The 23,780-nt window shown below is 45.2% G+C and overlaps 1 protein-coding gene across 2 annotated transcripts in view; it reads right to left on the bottom strand.

Moving 5' to 3' along the window:
- Window positions 1-23,780, bottom strand: part of SPATA18 (spermatogenesis associated 18) — a 195,962-nt gene that overhangs the window by 74,664 nt on the left and 97,518 nt on the right. For both annotated transcript variants that reach the window (XM_030191371.1, XM_030191372.1), the window contains exon 6: window positions 14,473-14,607. In XM_030191371.1, coding sequence (XP_030047231.1) covers window positions 14,473-14,607 — 135 coding nt within the window. The remainder of the gene's footprint in view (window positions 1-14,472; window positions 14,608-23,780) is intronic.

Here is a 23,780-nt window from a genome sequence, read left to right as displayed (position 1 = left end):
CATAGGCACCTAAATTAGGGTTCCAATACGTCCGGTTTTACCCAGACCAGGGGCGTAACTACGGGTGGGCCTCGGTGGGCCCAGGCCCACCCAAACTATACTTGGGCCCACCCAGTTGTCCTGATAGGATCAGATGTGCGCTTTGGCGCCTTTCTGCCAGGGCTCAGTTGAGCCTCCACAACGTGCAGCGTTTCGGTAGCCAGCAGCGCTGCAGCCCTCTTCCTACCAGACTTAACTTTTTTTTTTCTTAATTCGCGTCCCCTTTCCTAATCTAGACCTGGCCAGTCTAGCGCTGCACTCCCACGACGCTACTCCCATGACGCTACTACGAGGTGTGGACTCTGCTGCTTTGGCTTGCTCCCCCCCCCCCCCCCCCCCCCCCCCCCCGTGTGCACGCTGGCCCACAGTGCAGCAGGGGAAAATCTACTGGCTGCCATTGCCATCAGTGTTGCGGCTCCTCTACTGTGGCTTCGCTAGAGCAATATCAGCCTTTTCTTGACCCCCCCCCCCTCCCCGGCCACCCTCAACACTCCCCTGCAGCCCCAGAACAGGCATAGGAGCCAGCACACACAGAACGGAGCACGGTGCTCCAGTCTGCACCACCTGCCTGCCACCACATGCAAGCCAGCTGTCCAGGTAAAATAAATAAAATGTTTTAATTTTAATGTGCACAGTGTAATGTTGGCTGGTGGTGGCTTCCTGGTGGGGGTAGGCTGTTCACTGCCTAGGGCAAAAAAAGGTATGTGTAATCATTAATATACCTTTTTTTCCTAGACAGTGAAAAGTCCAAAATATACCTTTATTTTGCCCTAGACAGTGAAGAGCCCACACCCCACCCTGAAACCCACCAACAATAAATTTTAGTAGTGCCCAAGTTAAAATTTTAAAAAGGTTGTAAATGTTGCTGGGTTTTTGGGTGAGGTTGGTCTCTGCATTGCCCAGGATAATGGTCTAAATTTAATGTAGGCAGGTCTCTGGGTGGAGGTGGGCTCTGCAGGGACCAGGACATTAAAAAAAATTATATTTAGTGCTGGTGTCCTTTGGGGGAAGGGGGAGGAGATGACAGACCATGGGGGATAGATAGGGGGTAGGACAGGGCTGACACTAGGCTACAGGGAGGAGTGGGAGAGGGGGTAAGGTAGGTCTGATGCCTAGCTATGGGATGGATGGTGGGGATGGGCTGATACTGGGCTATGGAGATGGATGGGGAGGAGAGGGTAAGGTACAGAAGGGAAGGACTGATGCTAGCTAAGGATGGACTTATGTCTGGTCAAGTTTGATATGGCATAACATAACTATATTTAAAAATATTGTTTTTTCCATTAAATATGTTTGGGGTTTATGTTGATGCAAGGCAGCTGTTGGGCAGAGAAATCCATCATCAAGTGCATTCTAAGGCATTATTTTGTAGTATGCCAAGAAACGCTACTCATGCTTATATACATAGTGCCCACCCATGTTAGCTCTGGGCCCACCCAAAATGTCAGGTCTGGCTACGCCACTGACCCAGACATGTCCTCTTTTTGAGGACACAGCCGGGCAACCGGACAGAGTTTGCCAGCCCGCCCGTTTGTCCAGATTTTTTGGATGAACGGGTAGGCTGGCGGCCAGATGGGCAGGTGGGTGTCCTATCCTCCCCTCTCCTCCTTTACCTTAGTGTGGTGCCCTGGTTGTCTAGTGACTTCTTTGGGGCAGGAAAGTGCCCACTCTTTCCTGCCCAGCACGTCTGCAGACTGTCTTTCTCCTGGTGCCAATTCAAAATGGTTGCCATGAGTTCAAGTGGCAGCCTCAAGAGACTTCCACAGAAGTCTTGCAAAGTCACTGCTTGAACTCTCAGCTCTGCAGCTTCTCTAGACTGCCTTTTTCCTGCATTAATGCTTCTGCTGCCTGTTTCCCTGTATTACAAGCCTCATTCCGAAGATTATCCAAGTCTCACTCTGGTGTTTCTGCATCCAAGCCCCACTCCAGTCTATCCAAGCTTCACTTTGGTGTTCCTGCATCCAAGCCTCACTCCAGTTAATCCAAGCCTTACTCTGGTGCTCCTGCATCCAAGCCTCACTTCAGAGTCTATCCAAGCCTCACTCTGGAGTTCCTGCGTTTAAGCCTTTCCAGGGCATCAGAGGTTCTGACATCATCAGTGAGGATCTTTATAAGGAAATCTGGATCTTTCATGCTTTGCCTTTGCAAGAGGTCTCAGCCTTATCTTTGTGTTCCCAGTTTGGATCCAATTCCTCCTTGGCTTTGTTCCTGTGTCTTGTTTCTGAACCCTGTTCCTGAAAGCCTTGCATTTGTAAACTTTGTTCATGGATGCCTTATTCCTGTATGCCTTGATTCCTGCCTAGCTTTGTTCCTGTGAGTCTTGTCCCTGAATTCTTGTTCCTGTGTGTCTTGTTTCTGAAACCATGTTCCTGAAAGCCTTACTCTTGCAAACCTTGTTCATGCAAGCCTTATCCCTGTATGCCTTGATTCCTGCCTAGCTTTATTCTTGTGAATCTTGTCCCTGAATCCTCGTTCCTGTGTGTCTTGTTTCTGAACCTTGTTCCTCAAAGCCTGGCTCCTGCTAAAGTCAAACCCTGCTCCTGGTTTCTGTTACGGTTTGACCCTGCTCCTCTTACAGTTTAACACTGTTCTTGACCTTTGCTACAGTCTTACCCTGCTCCTGGCTCTTGCTACAGTTAAACCTTGTTCTTGGCTTCTACTACGTTCTAGCTCTGCTCCTGTTTCTGCTATAGCTAAGCTCTGTCCCTGGTTTTTGCTACAGCCAAGCCCCGCTCCTGTTTCTGCTATTGCCAAGCTCTGTGCCTAGTTCCTGCTATAGCCAAGCTCCTTCTGCTACAGTCAAGCTCTGTTCCCGGTTCCTGCTACAGTCAAGCTCTGTTCCTGGTTTCTGCTATAGCCAAGCTTTGTTCCTGCTACAGTCGAGCTCCGTTCCTAGTTCCTGCTACAGTCAAGCTCCATTCCTTCCTGGTCCCTGCTACAGTTAAGCTCCGTTCCTGCCTTGTCTTTAGTCTTGCTTCTGTTTGTTCCTGTTGCCTAGCTCCTGCCCTGCTTGTCTGCCATGTTTTGTGCCTTGTCTTGTTTTGTTCTTTCTCGTGTCTGGATCAGGTCTTGCCCTGCCTAGCCTTGCCTTATCTGAACCCAGTTCTAGCTCTGTCCTGTTCCTGTCTGGGTTCAGTTCTAGCCCTTTGCCTTGCCTCGTCTGGCTCCAGCTTCTGTCTTGCCTGTCTGCTTTGTCCAGTTGTGCTTAGCCTTGCCTTCTTATCCAGTCCTGTCCAGATCCAGTTCTTACCTTGCCCTCGTCTTGCCTATCCTGGACCCAGTTTTAACCTAGTTCTGTATCTTGCCTTGTTCTGCCTTGGTTCAGTTCCACCCATTTGCCTTGCTTTCCTTGCCTCATCTAGATCCGGTCCTTGTCTTGTTGAATCCTGTTACTTTTGCCCTGTGCCAACCCAGAGGATTTGTCTGCCGCAGCCCTGGCTGCAGTCCAAGGACTCACTATCCCTGAATCCGTGACACATGCCTTAATCCCTCCAGTGGTCAGCTGCTCAATCAGAGCACCTTTTTGTACCCTGGATATGACTGAAACAGGTCTTACTTAGGACATTCTTCTTTTTAGACTTGGACATTTCTTCCCATTTGGCAATTGCTGTTGGACATCCTGATTTTGGGCTCTCCCAAAACATGTCCCCTTGCTATTTGGTCATACTGTAATTTTGAACATCCCTTTTTTGCCTTTTGCAAAATGGGGATTTGGACATTTCAAGCACATGGACATCCATTTGTGCATTTAGAGATGTCCATATGCCTTGAAAATAAGCACCAATGTATATAACCGAAATACTGCATCACAGAAGGCAAACAAAATAAAGAAATATAAAATGTATATCTCACATCAAAATGACTATCATGAGGGAGTCCAAGAAATGAAAATACAAGAGTCAGCAATTACAGGGCAATAAAACATAAGAAAAACCTTAGTTTCTTAGTCATATACAAACAGAATATGTTCAATAAACCCCAAATCCATTAATGCCCCACTGACACAACAAAATCCTCTCATCATCTGTTTGTATCCAGAAATGTTTTCAGGGGTAAAGTCTCCAAACAGGTTAATTTTGCACACATCATGATAGGAATGAACCTCATTCTCATGACAGAGATGTGGGAGACCTCAATCACAAAAGTTTACTGCTAATGCTTGCCTCAACACTTGCATTGTTTCAAAGAGAATCTCCTTCCCTTAGAAACCCTTTTTAATCAGGCCGGTGTCACCTAATATAATTGGGATAATTTCTGCATCTTTCTCCCACATTTTCTTGGTCTCTGATTCCATTTGTTGATACCTAAGGATCTTCTATTCTTCCACACATGGTACAGAATAGTCATTTGGTACTGACACTTCTATTAATAGTACAGTTCTTACACATTTCTCCTTTACAACTATGCCCAGTTTTCTTGCATCAAGCTTTTTATCTGTAAAGGGTCCGAGAAAATGTACTGTACTTGTGAAAGGGTAACATTATAATAGGTCACCTATATGAGAAGGCCAACTTTCAAATGGAAGATGGATAAGCATCCATTAATGTCAGTCAGCAGAAAATTATTTCCAATAATTCTAGTATTATATAAGTGGTCCGTTGCCATGCAGGTGAACTGGATTTGATTCCCACATCAGGTTTCCCACTCCACAGGATGCTACAGGAGTGTTTATAGCCTCAATGGGGAAAGGCGTCACAACTGTTGTGGCTAGATTGAGGGTCCATGATTGCTGGGTTCTGGAAGAAGGCCTGGTGAATGGTGCCCTGCTGAGGGCTTTCACTGCAATAACTGGCTAAATTGAGAGGGAATATGAAATATGAAAACATCTCCAGGCAGTTGTGAAAACAAAAGTTACTTACTCGTGGCAGGTGTTCTCTGAGAACAGCAGCATGAATCTTCTTACATGTGTGGTGTGACATCATCTGACAAAGTCTGCACAGGAACGCTCCCCAGGATATCTGGAAGCCTTCCCACCTGTTGTTGTTGCATGGGACCACCTCAGTCTAGAATATACAGCTAATAGAATTCAACTGCTAGGGGAGGTGGGTGGGTATGTAAGAACATTCATCCTGCTGTCCTCAGAGAGCACCTGCTACAGGTAAGAAACTTTATTTGCTGTGAGGACAAGCAGGATAAGAATATTCTTACATGCGGGAACCCCTAGTTACCAGGCTGCTTTGAACAAAAAGAGAATAACTAGGTCTGCAACAGGCAAGATCTAAGAATATCTTAGTAAAATAAGAACTCCCTTTTTTTCTTCCTTAGGCAGCCTGGAACAGAAAGAAATGAGTCTATTGGTGCTGAGTTGAATTCTAGACCTCAAATAGATTCTGAAGAGTGGATTGACCAAACCAGCTGTCATGTCAGCTCTAAGCAGTAGCAAAATATGAATATGTGGACTGATGAGGAGTGGCCTAGTGGTTAGGGTGGTGGACTTTGGTCTTGGGGAACTGAGGAACTGAGTTCAATTCCTACTTCAGGCACAGGCAGCTCCTTGTGACTCTGGGTAAGTCACCTTTGTGGGTATAAGGTTTGGGGGAAAATGTTGCCAGAACAAATGACTGGTTAAAATGGAACTCTGACACAATGTTAGGAAGGAACTTGGAATGTATGCACTAGACCACTCTGTTGTTCAAAAGGTGGAGCAGCTACAGAGCCTGGAGCTCACTGACCTTGCTGACTGAAATGACTACCACTAAAAACAGGACCTTCCAAGTGGCTCAAATACCGCTTTTATCAACTGGGTTAAGACGATGTTGAGATCCCATGATGCTGCAGGAGGCTTGATGGATAGCTTCAATAGAAGCAAACCCTGCATGAAGTGAACAACTGAAGGCTGAGCATAAATGGATTTACCTGCTACTCTTTAAATGTAGTGTTGAGACCAGACTCTGATAGATGTAGAAGCCTAGTATTCAAACAGTTTTTATGTATGATAGGAAAAAGGATCTAGGGCCTTGCCCTAATACTAGACTGAAAGCCTATTCCACTTAAAGCCATAACACCACCTAATGGAATCTCTTCTGGAAGCCAGAAAGACTTGAGATACTCTCTCTGGCAAGTTCAGGGAATGCATTATAAGTACATAAGTATTGCCACACTGGGACAGACCAAAGGTCCATCAAACCCAGTATCCTGTTTCCAACAATAGACAATCCAGATCACAACTACCTGGCAAGATCCCAAAACATTTTATACTGCTTATCCTACAAATAAGCAGTGGATTTTCCCAAGTCCATTTTAACAATGGCTTATGGAGAAATTAGGTCTTACCTGATAATTTTCTTTCCATTAGTTCTTCACACTATTCCAGGACAAGTGGGTAGTTATGTCCATCGACCAGCAGGTGGAGATAGAGAATACAGAACTGAGCACCACTACATAGCTCCCTGCTAGCAGCTTAGCTCCTCAGTATCCGTCCTCAAGCAAGGAGGAAAACACACCCAATCAGAAGCATGGTCAGCAATCAACATATCCAGCCCAAGAACCATTCAAAGAAAGGCCCTTGGAAAACAGGATACAAAGACAGTACATGGAGCCACCAACAAAGGCATCGCACCACGGGAGGAATCCTGGAATAGTGTGAAGAACTATTGGAAAGAAAATTATCAAGTAAGACCTAATTTCTCCTTTCATTACATTCATTCCCACTATTCCTGGACAAGTGGGATGTTCAAAAGCTATCCCTACAAGGATGGGAAGTCGAATCTACCATACGCAGAACCGACGCCCCAAATGTAGCTGCTGCCTGAGTGGCACCAGCCATTCTACCATACTTACTGAAGGTATGCAGCGAAGCGTACACCGCTGACCTACAGATAGCCATCAGAGAAGATAACGAAGCCTCCCCCCAAGACGTAGCCACACATCCAGGAGAGAGAGCCTTCAACCTGAGAAGCACCTCCCAGGATACAGGCTGAGACCACAGCCACCTTCACCCACTGGGCAAAGAAAGCCTTGGGCAACATAAAACCCCCCCTGCTGTTTAGCAAACAACCCAATAGGACCAAACGAATGGCAAAAAACATCGGGAACCATGAAATGCAAGAACACCCTGCTAACACCAGAAGCTTCCAAAAAACAGACTGCTGACTATGGAAAAAGAAAGACCAAGAAACACTAAGGCAAGAACCATGGTACTGCCCCAAGTGAGATCCCTGCCTTCGAAAAACGGATAAAGGGACCTTCCAAGAGAGAAAGAGACTGAAGTTGCGAAAAGCAACAGATTGACAGAAACACCTCAAAGAACACCGTGGACAAAGAGAGAACTAGGCAGGTGCTTTAGCCAACTAAGCCATGGTGCCATAGAACGTGGGCCACCTATCAACAGGCTCAAACGGGCTGAAGCACCCGAAGAACCAGAAAAAGAACTCAGTCCAGAAGGAGCAGCTAATGAAGACTCCTGCAAGCAGCGCTGAAAGCAAGCCAGGACCCCTACTAGACCTCCAGCACAAGCCCCATGAATTTCCCTCCTGCCAAAAAGCCAGAAAGTGGCCCAGAAAGGAAGCAATGGCGACCCAAAACCTCACAGCACGCCAGACTTAGAAACACACTCTGGCAGATGCCGATGAGGAAGAGCGCTTCCCAGCCCGAAGCAAGGAAGCCACCACTGAAAGCGAATAACCTTTCTTCCTCAGCCGAGCCCTCTCCTGGGCCAGGCCGCAGGACCAAAGGAAAGGGGGAAGTAACCTCCATGGCCACTAGGCCCCGACAGAAAGACCTCGACACTGAGGGAATCACAATGGTTCCCCAACCAGGAGCCTCACGAGATCTGCATACCATGGAAGCCATTGCCAGGCTGGAGACCAGGATCACCCTGTCCCAAAGGTCTGCCACTCTCCCCCACAGCTGGCCTAAAATTGGCATGGGGGAAGGCATACAGAGGTCTCTTGCTCAGACACAACTGTCGCAGGGCGACTAGATTCCTAGAGTCCTATGCCCGGCGGTGGTTGAAGCACCAAGGAACCTAGACATAGGACTAGGCCTCCAGCTGAAAATGGCTCAACCAACCGCTACCTCTGCTGGAAACAAGAGCGTACCAACTGAGCAAGTCTGTCTCCATATTGAGGGACCCCGCAAACCAGCCGAAGGCACAACCGAAGTCTCACTGCCCCATCCATTAACAAGCTGGACTCCCCCGCCAGCAGACTGCTAGGAGTCCCCCCCCCCCCCCCCCCCGCGAGGCAAAAAAGGCAACCGCCGCAGGCAAGACCGAAAGGCCCAAACGGCGGCATTCCCAACAGTGGAGCAAAGGCCTCCAGAGCTCGGCTCATTGCACGCAGCTCCAGAGGATAGAGGGCCAATGCCCTCCTTGGAGACCAAGAGCCCTGCACCAAAGAAGCCCAGCAAAGGGCACTCCCCAGCCCGAGAAGCTGGTATCCATAGACACCACCTCCCAAAGCAACAACCCCCTCAAGCACTGAGAGCAAAAGAGCCAGATGCCACTGCCCTCTGAAATCTGAGACCTGAGACCAGCGGCTGAGCAGGGCCCCCTAAAGCAGCCGCATGAGAGAAGAAGGAACCCCTTCCATGGCCGCTGCCATAGATCTAAGGACCTGCATGAAATACCAGGCCTGTGGCTGGTGACAAAGCAGGAGCGAGAAACTTGGAAGCTAACTTAAAGCGTTGTCCCTCTGAAGAAACACTCAAGCTCATCGGGAATAAAAGTTGGCGCGCTGGCGCCAGCCTGTTCCTGTTAAAATTAAACACCCAAACCAGACAAAAAACTGGGGGTGAACCAGCACTGAAGGGGTCTCTACTCAGGCTAGGCAAGAGGAGACCCGGAGTCATCCAGGTACAGGAGAACACAAAAACCTGTGTCTCTGCAGAAAGACCGCCACTATGAGTATGACCTCAAAAAGTGTCCTCGGGTCCAACGGAACCAACTGGCAGGGTCCAGAACAGGAATGAACTGCCAAGACAGCCCGTAGCAAGAAAGAGAAGTATGACTCCCTGAGATCGAGAGCGGAGAGAAACTTTCTCTCCCAAAAGGAGGCAATCAGAGACCTCAGGGCCGCCATCTGAAAATGGATACCTGTGGATTCCTTGAGATCCAGAATGGGTTGCACTGTTCCCGTCTTCCTTGGAACCCCAAAAAGGATGGAGTACCGACCCAAAGCACTCGGCAGGAAGGACAGGAACAATGGCCCAAAAAGATAGCAGCACCTCCACTGCTCTTCCTCTCTGAGCAGACAGAGACCCCCTCTGACAAGGAGACTGCAAGAAGAGAGGGGCTACCAGAGGGGAGAACGCCAGCCAGACGCCAGCACCCCGAAAATCCAGCACCTAAGATGAGGAGAAGGTAGTCCACACATCCCGAAATGCCTGAAAGTGGCTCCATGTCGGCTCAGATGGGCCAGCCAGCCAGGGCACCCAAGGATGGCCGGGAGACAGCAGTCACTCACCACGAATGCCCTGCTGGTTCCTGGTTCCCCATCCCCCGGAAGGGAGAATGCCAGGCTCGAAACCGAGCCCTCTGGCCAAAATTCTGAGGACCAGGCCTACTCTTAGTGCTGACACGAAACCGGGCACTTGCCGAGCCCGCAGGGTGGTCCAAGAACGACGAACGTCCCCTGGCAAATGCTGGAGCCCGACTCACCGAGCTCCTGAACCAAATTGCTGAGGATGTACCCAAAGAGAAAGGTGCCCCAAAGGTGCCCCGGGAAACAGACTGCAGCTGCCACTGCAAACAGGCCCATGTCGCAGCCCTCGACTCAAGACAGCCTGCAGTGGGAAAGACAAAGGGCTACCAATAGAAGCCTGCAGTTCCTAATGCAAACACCTCCAAGACGGCCTATAAGGTCTGATTCAGCTTCCCATCTAGCAGATTCCATGAGGCAATGCCGCCAGCAACCAGGAAGGAAAAATTCAAGGTGACTGCAGACACTGAGTCCAATGTAGGGAACGGAGCTTCTCCTTCTCCCTGCACTAGAGAAAAGAAGTGGGCCATGGTTCTCCCAACCTGCAGGCCTGAGTCAAGTGTACACTGTGATAAACAGGCCCCGAATGACCATTATATGGGGAACGCCTTGGACAGGCCCCTGAGGCCCTATGCAAGGCTAACTGCCCGACTCTCCTCCAGAGAACCCCATGGGTTTCGCTATGGGAAGTGCTGCTAGCACCACCGAAAACAGGTAGCCGAACTCCTCCCACTGAAAAAGACCGAGCACCCGAGGGTCATCCCCCTCCCCCAGAGGGAGCTCACCCTCCACCAAGGGCTCTGACAGAGGAGACCCCATAGAGCAGTCCAATTGCAGCAAAACAAAACAAAGACTCCACATGTTATCCACTGCGAACTCCTGGAAGCCGGCGGGGGAAACTCCGTCCCCCAGGAGATGCTAGGGCCACTGGAGAACAGACTTTCCTGGTTCTCTTCCTACCTCTCCCTCCGCACCTTTAGTGTTCACTCTGGTGGATCCTCTTCTACTTCTATCCCTCTGCCTGTCGGCGTACCTCAGGGTTCTGTTCTTGGTCCCCTCCTCTTTTCTATCTACACTTCTTCCCTTGGTTCATTAATCTCATCCCATGGCTTTTCCTACCATCTCTATGCTGATGATTCCCAAATCTACCTTTCTACCCCTGATATCTCACCTTGCATCCAAACCAAAGTTTCAGCATGCTTGTCTGACATTGCTGCCTGGATGTCTCAACGCCACCTGAAATTAAATATGACCAAAACCGAGCTTCTCATTTTCCCCCCCAAACCCACCTCTCCGCTCCCCCCGTTTTCTATTTCTGTTGATGGCTCTCTCATTCTCCCTGTCTCCTCAGCTCGAAACCTTGGGGTCATCTTTGACTCTTCTCTCTCCTTCTCTGCTCATATCCAGCAGACCGCCAAGACCTGTCGTTTCTTTCTTTACAACATCCGTAAAATCCGCCCCTTTCTTTCCGAGCACTCTACCAAAACCCTCATCCACACCCTTGTCACCTCTCGTCTAGACTACTGCAATCTGCTTCTTGCTGGCCTCCCACTTAGTCACCTCTCCCCTCTCCAGTCGGTTCAAAACTCTGCTGCCCGTCTCATCTTCCGCCAGGGTCGCTTTACTCATACTACCCCTCTCCTCAAGACCCTTCACTGGCTCCCTATCCGTTTTCGCATCCTGTTCAAACTTCTTCTACTAACCTATAAATGTACTCACTCTGCTGCTCCCCAGTATCTCTCCACACTCGTCCTTCCCTACACCCCTTCCCGTGCACTCCGCTCCATGGATAAATCCTTCTTATCTGTTCCCTTCTCCACTACTGCCAACTCCAGACTTCGCGCCTTCTGTCTCGCTGCACCCTACGCCTGGAATAAACTTCCTGAGCCCCTACGTCCTGCCCCATCCTTGGCCACCTTTAAATCTAGACTGAAAGCCCACCTCTTTAACATTGCTTTTGACTCGTAACCACTCGCCTCCACCTACCCTCCTCTCTTCCTTCCCGTTCACATTAATTGATTTGATTTGCTTACTTTATTTATTTTTTGTCTATTAGATTGTAAGCTCTTTGAGCAGGGACTGTCTTTCTTCTATGTTTGTGCAGCGCTGCGTATGCCTTGTAGCGCTATAGAAATGCTAAATAGTAGTAGTAGTAGTAGTACTACTTGCACCAACCCAAAGTCTGGCAGAGCAAGAGAACAAGCCCAGAAGGGTAGGCTCTGACTCGGGGGAGGGGGCCCCCGAAGAGATCCCCACTGCTGCAGCTGTCTGCACAGGACCTCGCGCCAGCAGAGAACAAAATGGTTGCCATTCCCGCCTCCCTCTGAGGCGAAGCGCCGATACGCTGCACTGGGGACCAGAGCTGCAAGAAACGCATTGCTGCGACTGAGGGCGCTCTCTATGCGTGAGCCCCGACTCAACCCCTCCACTCGGGAACCGGACTGCACACCGTGCAGCAGCCCAAGGAGGAACCCCGCCCAATGCAAGACAGGCAGCTCCTCACACTCCCAGCGGGGACTGCCATGAACGAAGATTGTCACAGCACGGGAAAGCACCGCACTATACACTTGTTTGTCTTTCGTGCGCAGCACAACTCACAGACACAAATCGCTCCCAAGAACGTCCTGGGGCCCAAAGCACAGCAGAGAACACACTACCCTGGGTCCATGCTCCCAGGAGACACAGCCACCCCCCTGTCACGGCAGGGCACAGCACCACCGGCCCGCCAAGCTCACTGCGCTGCCTGCACTGTTCCTTATCTTCTGAAGCAGACTGGTTGCTGAGCAGGCTCCCATAAGAACGCAGAACACTCCAGGGGGGAAAAGCATGACAGGGACCCAAGCACCACCAGGTATGTCTGCCCACTGTGCTCAACTGGGAACCAGTTGACCAACTGGACCAAAAGCAAGGCCTCAGAACCAGAGACAGAGGAAGTCTGTCCATCCACCTGCTGGAGACAGAAGATACTGAGGAGCTGAGCTGCTACCAGGGAGCTATGTAGTGGTGCTCAGTTCTGTATTCTCTATCTCCACCTGCTGGTCGATGGACATAACTACCCACTTGTCCTGGAATAGTGGGAATGAACGTAATGGAAAGGCTCCTTTTACTAAGCTGCGGTAAGACCAACGCACGCTTACTGCTCGCTATACAGGAAGTTCCGCCAGGCTACCGCAGGAGCCCAGCGATACTTCCCACCCCTAGCATACCATCATTTCTGGTGTTACAAAAATGTATTTATTTTTGTAGCGCCGGAGTGTACCCAGCGGTAATCGTGCAGTGTTGCGCGCTGCCCAGTTACTGCCAGATTAATGCGGAAGACCTTACCGCCATCTCAGTGGGTGGGAGTAAGGGCTCCTCTCCTGAAATGGCCGTGCGGCAAAAGCTTTACTTGACGCATGGCCATTTCCTGCAGGAAGGCGAGGCTTCCCTTTTACCAGCTGCAGTAAAAGGGGGCCTCGGCGCGCATGTAAAACACGTGCTGACACCAGCGCCATTCCCCTTTTGCCACAGTTTGGTAAAAGGGGCCCTCAGTGCCAATTTAGCACCAATTAGCTAATTATGTTACATGCATAACTGACATTATTCTATAACTGCGTTCACATTTATGCACCCAACTTTAGGCGCCATTTATAGAATTTTGGGGGAAATGTACCTCTTTTCTTTGTCACTTTCATGACGACATTGGTGACAATGTTCATGAAAAATGATCAAGTAATTAAGGTCTGGAAGAGGACTGTACCACTAATTATACTGCATGACTTAGATGCTTCCCAACAGCCACTCACATTATTCAGCCACTTTGACTTGTTTTCTGTAAAAGAGCCCAACAATTTACATAGTAACATAGTAAGTGACAGCAGATAAAGACCTGAATGGTCCACCCAGTCTGCCCAACAGTCATACTGATTATCAATTCAAGATTAAATCAACAATGAATGTTATATTATATACTTGATCATAGTCTTTCTTTGGTACATAGACCATAGAAGTTCGTCTGGCTCTGTCCTTAAGTTCCAACTACTGGAGTTGCCGCCACTCTGGTCATTTGCGGGACACAGACTGTAAAGGTCTGCCCAGCACTGTTCTCATGTTCCAAATTACTGAAGTTTCCATCGAAGCTCTCTCCAGCTCATCCTACAACCAGATTGCTATATCTGGGACTTATGCCAGCATCCTGCCATACACACTCTCACAATACCACTAGATTCAATACACACTCTCACAATACCCCTAGATTCCATCTCTCTTAAGGCTGCAGTCACTTCCCCATGTCCTCTGCCTAGTGTCCAGTTTGGTTGATAGTGGGATGTTATTGCAAAGCCTGTAAGAACAGTGCACTCTCACAGGCTTCACAGTTGCTCAGTCTTTTTTTTTTTTTTCAAACAAGAAATCTTTGCAGGCAGAATAGAGTGGAACTTTGTAGAGCTTGTGAATGGAATGAGCTCAGGCCTCATGCTGACTTACATTCTGCCTACTGCCATTTTTGCTGCTGCTGCTGCTACTCTCTCCTAGCTGCCATACTGGGAAGGAGAGCTGGAAGCATGGGAAATGAACATAGCTGGCACAAAGGAGGTGAGATGAAGCTGGGAGGAAAGAACAGTCGACATAATGTATAGATGGGGGAGGAAAGCTAAAGCAGAACTGATCTCTACTAGAGGAAGCCATTTTTTCCCAGGATCAAGTTGACAAGCCTACAATTTTGTTATGTATATCACAGTCACAAATAAGGGAAATGGAAATGGGACTTGATATACCGCCTTTCTGAGGTTTTTTGCAACTACATTCAAAGCGGTTTACATATATTCAGGTACTTATTTGCTGTTTTAAAAGAGTTTTGTAGCAGCTGAGTACTCTTTCACTACCTAAGGATCCAAAAGGGAAAGGGTTAGAAACTGAGGGATCAAGGAGATCTGCGCAGCATAAACCTAACTATATACACTGAGATACATTATCGAGGATCTAGTTCAACTGTCAGAGCTGCTCTTACTAATTGGAACCAAAGTAACTCTCATACCTGTTCTGGAGAAGAGAGTTTTCAGTAGACAGGAGAGAAATCTCATCTTTAAGCAGTCGAATCTGCCGCTCATGTTCATCCAAAATATCTAGTTTTCTTTCATTACATGAAGCAATTTCTTTGGAAGCCCTTAAACTGAGCACCAGAGAATAAAATAGGTTAAATGCAGCACAATGGTACATCTGTAAGGTCTATTTTCAAAACTGTTTTATCACTAATAGAAAATATGAACATTTCCTATTGAATTTTTTTTTTACACAGGACTACTAGCCATGCCATAGAATCCTATTTAGAATCTTCTTTATTTAGAAAGCATTGCTAGTATGTTATTGGCCAAAAGTAATTTGTTTTAAAAGTGCTCAGAAATATTGCTGCCATCGAAGTCATTAATGGAGACCTTAATTCTGCATGTCACATATTCCCCAGTGATAGATTTGTTAAATCATCATTAAAGTTTAAGGTTTGTAACATTTGAAATACCACTTGTCACATGGTTTGTAACATATGAAATACTGCCTGTCACATAACATACAGGAGAGAGAGAGAGAAATGGTATATCACAGCTTGCTGCCATGATAATCAGTCAAGGATATAGCACAGTGCAAATGAATAAGTAAAAAGAGTAACTAACAGTTCATTATAAATGGTATTGAATTGAACTGAATACTTACAAAAGTGCTTGCAAAAAGACATTTTTAACCTCTCCTAGTAACAATTGTCTCTATATAGACACAGGTAAAGGGCTTCTGGTTTAAAGCAGCAGAATTACCCAGAAATGAAAGAATGATACATATAACAGTGAATGTATGCTTTCATTGACTATTGCTTCTGGAGACACAGGGCCGGCGGCGGTTTCATTGACTATTGCTTCTGGCCAGCGGTTAATGTATCTGGGTTTAAAAAAGGTTTGGAAAAGTTCCAGGAGGAAAAGTCCATAGTTCGCTATTGAGACAGACGTGGGGAAGTCATTGCTTGCCCTGGGTTTGGTAGCATGGAATGTTGATGCTATTTGGGTTTCTGCCAGGTACTTATGACCTTGGATTGGCCACAGCTGGAAGCAGGATACTGGGCTAGATGGACCATTGATCTGACCTAGTATGGCTATTCTTATGTTCTTATGTTAAAGATATCAGATACACAGGCAAACCATTAGCAGTGTATCCCCATGCACCTCCTCCCCTAGGGGAAGTTCAAGGCCTTATCTAGTGTTCAGCATCTCGCCTTTCCACTCCCTATGCCTCCCCAGGCGGCAATATCTCCATTGCCCTTCTTTACTTCCCCTCCTCCCAAGGTGTCCAGAATCTCCCCTTCCCCTTTCTACCCCTCCAGCATCTCTCCTCTTCCCTTCTCACTTCCAGGCCACTGCCCACACTACCCCATACTTCCTCCTGGACCAGCCTGAAACTTAAAAAGAGTAAACCAGGGCAAGATGGCGCCCTAGAGAGAAGACGCCACCACATCAGCTTCTGCTTGAGAAACATGCCGTGAAAAAGAAAAGGAAAGGGAAGTCTAGTTCTGCTGTGGCAGTGGCTTCATTTACCCCTCTTCTAATTACATCAACGACGGATGCCTTTGTGGTAAAAAAAAATTATTATTGACCAGGGATGGCTTGCTAGGAGTATTTGGAGGCCACCTTGAATGCAGTATTTTGCTGACCCCCAAAGAACGGGTCCCATTGACAAACCTGGAGCTTGTGTTGAAAGCAACATCTGCAGGAATGCAGATGCTGAAGAATGACCTCACTTCCCCTTTGCTCACAGCGGGTAGGAGTGTGATTCAGTTGGCTCCGGAGACCGTGTTGTGACCATGAGACCAGGAAGAAATCGGTGGGGATTTTTCCATCAGAGGAGCCTCAGGAAAAGTCTGTCCTCCTAGCCCCGGATTGAGTCTGGTGTAGGGGCCCAGCTTTGGCAGTCATGGGGTTTAACCTGGTAAGGCCTGCAACTTTATCTTTGGATGACTTGTGAACTTTAACTGTTTCCCTTGGCCAGAACTTGTCACAGCAGTTAATGCAAAGTGCTGCCCAAGCTAGTAAGTTGGAAACGTGTGAGGATAATCATGGAACACATTTGGCTGGGATAATTGTCTTGAAAAACAGAAACTGGATTTACTAGAATAGACACTCTTTGCTCAGCAGTTGCAAAAGATAATTCTAAGTTATTGATAAAATGTAAACATTTGGAAAATATAGTTAGGCACAAGAAGAAGCCTGGGGTTTCACCACAAGAAATGTTTAAGAGGTTTAATGTTGAAGCACCTGCAAATTCCTATTCAATCATTACCGCCTGTTGCAAGAATTTTCTATCTTCCACCATATAAGACCAAAACTGAAAATGATAGTCAAGTTGTTTTAACATCAATTTCTCAGGACAGTCTAGATCTGATGGGATTTCTAGAGTTTTCAAGAGAGGAATTTGTTGTTCCTTGCATTAGACCCTGATAGGGACTGGCTTTTGAGGCTACATTTCAAATATAAGAAACTCCCCTTTTCTTTCTCTGAATATTGGAATATTTCCTGATATTGCAAAGGCCACAAAGAGATGTCAGAAGCACTTTTTGCTACTACATCCCAGAGTGGTAGATATAGGGGGTTCCTTTATACTTAAATTCCAGTGTTAAGTAGAGAGAAGGTTCTTGTGTGTGCTGGAGCTGCATAGCCAGCCCTGTAGAGATGTGAGCACCTTTGTTAAAATGTGTGAATGGTTTAAAATTCCCTGCAGCCTGCTGACTCCCCTACCACATATGTGAAGCCATGCAGGGCTGGGCACCGCCATTTTGCAGACGGTGCCAAAATCCTCCAAGTTAAGGTAGGAGGTGGGGAAGGGCCTCTAGACTACCAGGTGGGGGGGGGGGGATCGACCAGGGACATCTGAGGGATGTTTTATGTATTTATTTTATTTATCACATTTGTATCCCACCTGGATAGCAGGCTCAAAGTGGCTTACAAGAATATTGTAGTAAGTTACAATGCAAGAAGTACAATTTTTCAAATTTAGCAGAATAAAAGATAACAGTTAAACAGCGATGGGCATTGAAGTAGGATATGAATAACAATTAATCAGTAGTAAATATGAAAGATAAGATGTAATTAGAGTCTATTGGATCTTATAATAGTAAGGGATAATTCTGATTATGTTGAACCTGGGGAGTAAGCCTTCTTGAACAATACTGTTTTCAATGATTTCCTAAAGTTTAGGTAGTTCTGGGTAGTTTTTGTTAATTTGGGTAAGGCATTCCACATTTGAGTGCCAATGTAAGTGAAGTTTGAAGCGTAAATTATACTTTAAGCCATTGCAGTGTGGGTAATGTAAATTCACATAAGATCGCGATGAGCTGGTTCTGTTTCTAGGTCGTAAATCAACCAATTCAAGCATGTATTCTGGTACCTCACCGTAGATTATTCTGTGGATTAATGTACATATTTTAAAGGCTATTCGTTCTTTCATAGGGAGCCAATGCAGAATCTCTCTGAGTGGTTTTGCAGTTTCAAACTTAGATTTTCCAAATATCAGTCTTGCCACAGTATTTTGGGCCGTTTGTAATTTCTTGAGCAGTTATTCTTTGCATCCTGCATATATAGCGTTGTAGTAATCCATCTGGCTCAAGACCATGGATTGTATCAAATTGCGGAAGACTTCACGGGGAAAGAAAGGTTTTATTCGCTTGAGTCTCCACATTGAATAGAACATTTTCTTTGTGGTGTTGGTCACTTGAGACTGTAGTGTTAAGTATCGATCTATTGTGATCCCTAGAAGTTTCAAATTATCTGAGATTGGCAGTGAAAGGTTGGGGGTATTTAAAGTGGTGGGATTATAATTGTTATATTGAGAAGATAAAATGAGACAGTGGGTCTTTTCGGCGTTTAGTTTCAGATGGAAGGAATTTGCCCATTTTTCCATTGTGGTCAGTCCAAGAGTAATTTGATTGGTAATTTCTTCCAAGTTCTTGCTGAACAGTATATATATTGTTACGTCATCTGCGTAAATAAAAGGATTTAAACCTAGTCTGGATAGGGCATTAGCTAATGGGGTCATCATTATATTAAATAGTATAGGGGACAGTGGCGATCCTTGAGGGACTCCGCAGGCTGCATTCCATGAGGATGATAAGGTTGAGTTTACTTTCACATGATAGGATCTAAGTGAGAGAAAGCCCTTGAACCATTCAAGTACAGGTCCACCTATTCCGAAATAGTTCAAAAGATGCACCAAGATGTTATGGTCAATCATGTCAAATGCGCTGGACATATCGAATTGCAAAAAGAGTATATTCCTTCCAGCAGCAATTTGTTGTTTAAACTTGGATATAAGGTTAACCAATACCGTTTCAGTACTGTATAGGGAGCGAAAACCGGATTGAGAGACATGTAAAATGGAGAATTTATCCAAGTATTCCATGAGTTGTTTGGCTACCATGCTTTCCATTAACTTTGTTAACAATGGAATGGAGGCAATTGGGCGATAAGTTAGTAATGTCACTTGATTTTTTTTTTATTATCTTTGGGAATAGGGGTAAGGAGTATGTTTCCATAATTTTTTGGGAAAAAGCCAGATTTAAGCATAAAATTTAGACTTGATGTGATATCTTGAATAAAGCAGGGAGCGGCAGATTTAAGTAGGTAGTTCGGACATATATTTAATTTGCAGAAGGAGTTTGAAAATTTACTAATTGCTTTGGTGATTTGTTTTATGGAGAGAGGACTGAAATACAGCCAAGTGCGATCTGCAGGGTGGTCTTCGGAAGTAGATTGAAGGAGATAAAGGAAGTCATCAATGTCAGAGTTTTGTAGGGTGAGAGAGTTGCGTAATTTTAGAATTTTTTCTTTGAAGTAGTTAGCCAATGAATTTGCTGATGGAGAAGCTGAGTTTGGGGATGTTACTTGGTTTGTTTCTAGGAGATTGTTTACAATTTGGTATAATTTCTTTGGGTTTGAGTAATAATATCCAATTTTTGATTTATAATATAGCTTTCGTGCTTGTTTTGTAGCATATTTGTATTTCCTAAGGGCTAGTTTCCATTCTGTTAATGTGAGTTCATCTTTGTTTTTTTTCCATTTGCGTTCCATTTTCCTGGTTATTGATTTTAGGGACTTTAATTCTTCATTATACCAAGGGGTAGGATTTGGTCTTTTTTTCTCCTTATTTTTTAAAGGAGCTATTTCATCCAATATATTTTTGCATCTTTTGTCCCATTCATCAAGGAAGTGAATGGAGTTTGCATTAGTAGTCCACTTATTGTCATATAGTTTGGACCAGAACTCCTTTGGATCTATTTTACCTCTCGTGGTGATGGTTGTGTGTTGTTGTGCACAGTGATGGCCTTTTTTTAACCATAACATTGATAGCTTTAATTTAAAGTGATTGGACCATTGGACTTCGGACCAGCATGTGTCTGTTATTTTAAAATTCTGGTCTGTGATTTTTCTGATGGAACAAAAGTCCAGAGTATGACCTTTTGTGTGTGTAGGTCTGCAATTGGGCCATGAATAGTCCCATGAGAGGAAAAAATCTTTGCACTCTTTTGTTGATGGGGAATTCACATTTTCCAGATGTAGGTTGATATCTCCTAATATAAGTAAATTTGAGCTAGATACACTCATATTTAAAATGAAATCAGTGAGGGTGGGGAAGAATTCATTCCAATTTCCAGGTGGTCTATATAAAATTATACATGACAGTTGTTCTAGTAGGGATTTTTCTTGGATTCTTATAGATGCAATTTCAAGGTTATTGGAGATAATTTCATCAATAATTTCAATCAGGAAGTTGAAGCGATAAATTATGGCTAATCCTCCACCTTTTTTGTTTTTCCTGGTCCAGTGTAATATTTTATAATTTGGGTGACATAAATCTAGTAGAATTGGGTCTTTTTGATTACGGAGCCAGGTCTCAGTGAGGATGAGCAGGTCTAGATTGTCAGAAGCAATCCAGTCGGAGATAAGTAGAGATTTGTTAACGACTTGTCTGGCATTGATGTAGCCAATTTTGGTGTTTTGAAATTGGTTTTCCAGGTTTGGGATGATGTCAAATTTGGTTAGGGTTCTTTCCTTGGCATGAATTGATTTATTTGAGCCTTTTTTTATAGACCATAAAGGCTGGTCATGTTTGGTGATTTTTCATTTGGTATAATGATAATTGATTAGATGTGGGGTTGTTTTACTGGGATAGTTTGGTTTGTTTTGGATGATGGTATTTATATTATGTCCATTGTATAGTGTGGATGATGACTGATTAATTAGTAGGAAGGAATAAGTTATTAGAAGATATTTGGTTAATTTAATTTTGATTGGGAAGAAAAGAATTTTAAATTGTTTTACGTCAATGCTATATTGAACAGGTAGAAAAATGTCAGGTTCGTTTTAGTACCGACAGGTATGAAGCAATGTCAAGTTCGTTTTAATACTGACAGATATAAGGAAATGAATAAGGCAATGGATGGATTCTATAGGCATGTAGAAGTTGATTTAGGATTCATTTCCTGGGATATTAAACCATTTATAGTAGGTAAGCAGATAATGTAGTCTGGATCAGAGGATGCAGGCAGAAGCAGATTAAAGGCTGGATCAGTGGGTGCAGGCAAAATATGAGGCAATGGATAAGGCAGTGGATGGATTCTATTGGCAGGTAGAAGTTGGCTTAGGATTTGTTTTCTGGGGCTATTAAACCATATATAGTAGGTAACAGAAGATGTGGTCTGGATCAGAGGATGTAGACAGAGGCAGATTATAGACTGGATCAGTGGGTGCAGGCAGGAACAGATGATACAGGCTTGATCAGAAGGTGAAGGCAGGAGCAGATGATATATGCTGGGTCAGGAGGCTATATAAGAAGTGCCACTCTAGGGGTGGGTGGGTAGAGGGGCAGGGTGAGAGGGTTTAAGCCTAAAGCAGGAGAGCAAGATTATCTGCAGTCTCTCTCTCAAAGGATAGATTTTCTCTGTATGCTGTTTGTTCAAAGTTTGATTCGTCTTCTCCCCAGCAGAGACACTGGCCACACCCGCTCAGTTTAAAACTGTTATTGGGGGAAGGGAGGAATTAGCAATGTTTAATGACCAAGAGAAAAAACTGATGGCATATAGACTATTCAATATAGTGCTGAGAAACAGATACCTACAGCAGAAGGCAATGCTTTAAAGCAGGAGAGCAGGAGGGGTTAGAGGGGCTGGAGACCCACCAGATCTCCATCCCCCCTGAACCTGTGTCAGGGGGGTCAGGGGGACCCAAGGCCCACTGGACCACCAGTCCCCCTGTTGCTGAGGGGGGGGTCAGGTTGGGGTTCCTGCGGGGTGCTGCTGCATTGGGGGTATGGGGGCCTGCTAGTAGGCAAATGCATGCTGGAGAGGGCTCACCATTCCTCCCTAATGGTCTGCAAACCCTAACGCGAGCTCCAAGCTGGCGTAGGGTTTGCCACGGACAGCGAGCCAATATTTGGCGCTCCTGGTCACTGATCATTGGGGATGAATAGGTTTAGCCCTGTTTTGCATGCATTTGCATGCTAGTTGCATTCAGAGCCCATGAGCGTGTTGTTTCACATGCTCAGGGGCTCTGATCATGGGACAGTAGCAAACGCAGGTGCTGGTATGGCGCTAACAGCCTCTAACACCTGTGTTTGCTTCTGATTATCGGCCCTTAAAGAAACTAGAGAAGGAGAGGCAGACGAGGAATGGAAGGGGTGGGGTGAGGGAAAGAGACAGAAACCTTTAAAGAAGTGTAGAAAAAAACGGAAGCTTGAGGACTGGATCGTGAAAAGGAGGGGTGAAATCTGAGTGGATAAAGAGGTAAAAAAATGGAAGAAAGCTGAAATAAAAAGATTAATGTCAGAGATATTATGAGGAAATAAAGACAGGAGGAGAAAAAAGAAATCATAAATGGACATGAGACCTTGGAAATCTTTTTGAAAGTAGAAACCAGAAACTGGGGACAATGCAATTAGAAAAATAAAATGGCTAGGTAACAAAAGTAGAAAAATAATTTTATTTTCAATTTAATGATTGGAAAATGTCAGTTTTTGTAATGTATATCTACTATCTATATATTTTACACAAAGCAGGAAGAAATGCATCTCTATTTCTCTGGTGTTGCTCTGCATGCAGTGTCTGGCTTCTTGGGGTTTTAATTTAATTTTTTATACACATATTTCTCATTTTAGTTTGTGGTAACTTATTCTGTACTTGGTGATGGTCTATCTGTGTTCTACATCAGTGACACTGCCAGGGTCTTCTTGTAGCATGTAGTTTCTATGTAGGGATCTGTAATGATCTGGCTTGTGCATTAATAGGTATATTATGTTCTTGGGACCAACAGAATAAATATGCTGCTGTCTTTTTCTTATGCTGGTTCTTGTTGTATGAGTTCTGGATGTTAGTGCTGTTATGGATCTGCTACCTAGGTCCCAAGTTACTTTTTGGCAAGGTTCGGTATTATTTCACAATATGCCTGGTACTGGAGAGGATTTATGTTGCTGTTAAATAAATGATTCAAAACCCAGCAAATATATCCAATACCAATAAGGAGTATCCGCTGAAATCTAAATGAGGATGAAATCTAAATGACAACACTGGTAACAATGTACATGAAAAAATGATCAAACAATTAAGGTCTGAAAGAGGACTGTACTGCATGACTTAGATCCTTCCCAACAGCAACTCCTATTATTTGCGATATAGAATTGTGACATTTAAACACCAATTTACAGGCTTGAAGTGGTTTATTATTGAACAGGTCTGGAACTCTTATTGGGGGATAAAATTGCTCATTTACAACTTCGAGAACAATTTTGGATTTACAAAATGCAAGCAGTTAACCAAGGGATTAAGGGCCTCTTTTACTAAGCTGCACTAGCAACTCCCGGAGCGGCAAATGACAGGAAGTCCATTCAATTCCTATGGGCTTCCTCTCATTTGCCATGCGGCTTAATAAAAGAAACCCTCAATGATTGTATTGAGTGGAATAGAATCTTGTAAATCTTTGTTCTGAACAATAAAGTTTCACCTGTGATGTCATCATTTCCGCATATACCAAGGACAGTGTCTTCTGACACTGGTTGCCATTTTGAAATGATATTCGCACCAGAGTCTTGGTCAGGGGATTTTCCAACACTCGAAAGGGGGATTCCTGAGGAAGGAAGGAATTTCCAAAACAGGACCATGTAGAACCCCATTTGGAACAACAGGTTTTGAATTCTAGTGACTTTAATGACTCATAGGCGTTATCAGATTAAAATTAAAAATATGTTTTCTTCTTACTGGCATTCACCTTCTGGAGTTCCTCAAAGATCCCTGCTTTCTCCAACATTATTCAATGTTTATAT

This window comes from Microcaecilia unicolor, chromosome 2 (assembly GCF_901765095.1).
Source record: "Microcaecilia unicolor chromosome 2, aMicUni1.1, whole genome shotgun sequence".
In the NCBI taxonomy this organism is placed as follows: Eukaryota; Metazoa; Chordata; class Amphibia; order Gymnophiona; family Siphonopidae; genus Microcaecilia; species Microcaecilia unicolor.
This window is presented reverse-complemented; position numbering and strand designations above follow the sequence as displayed.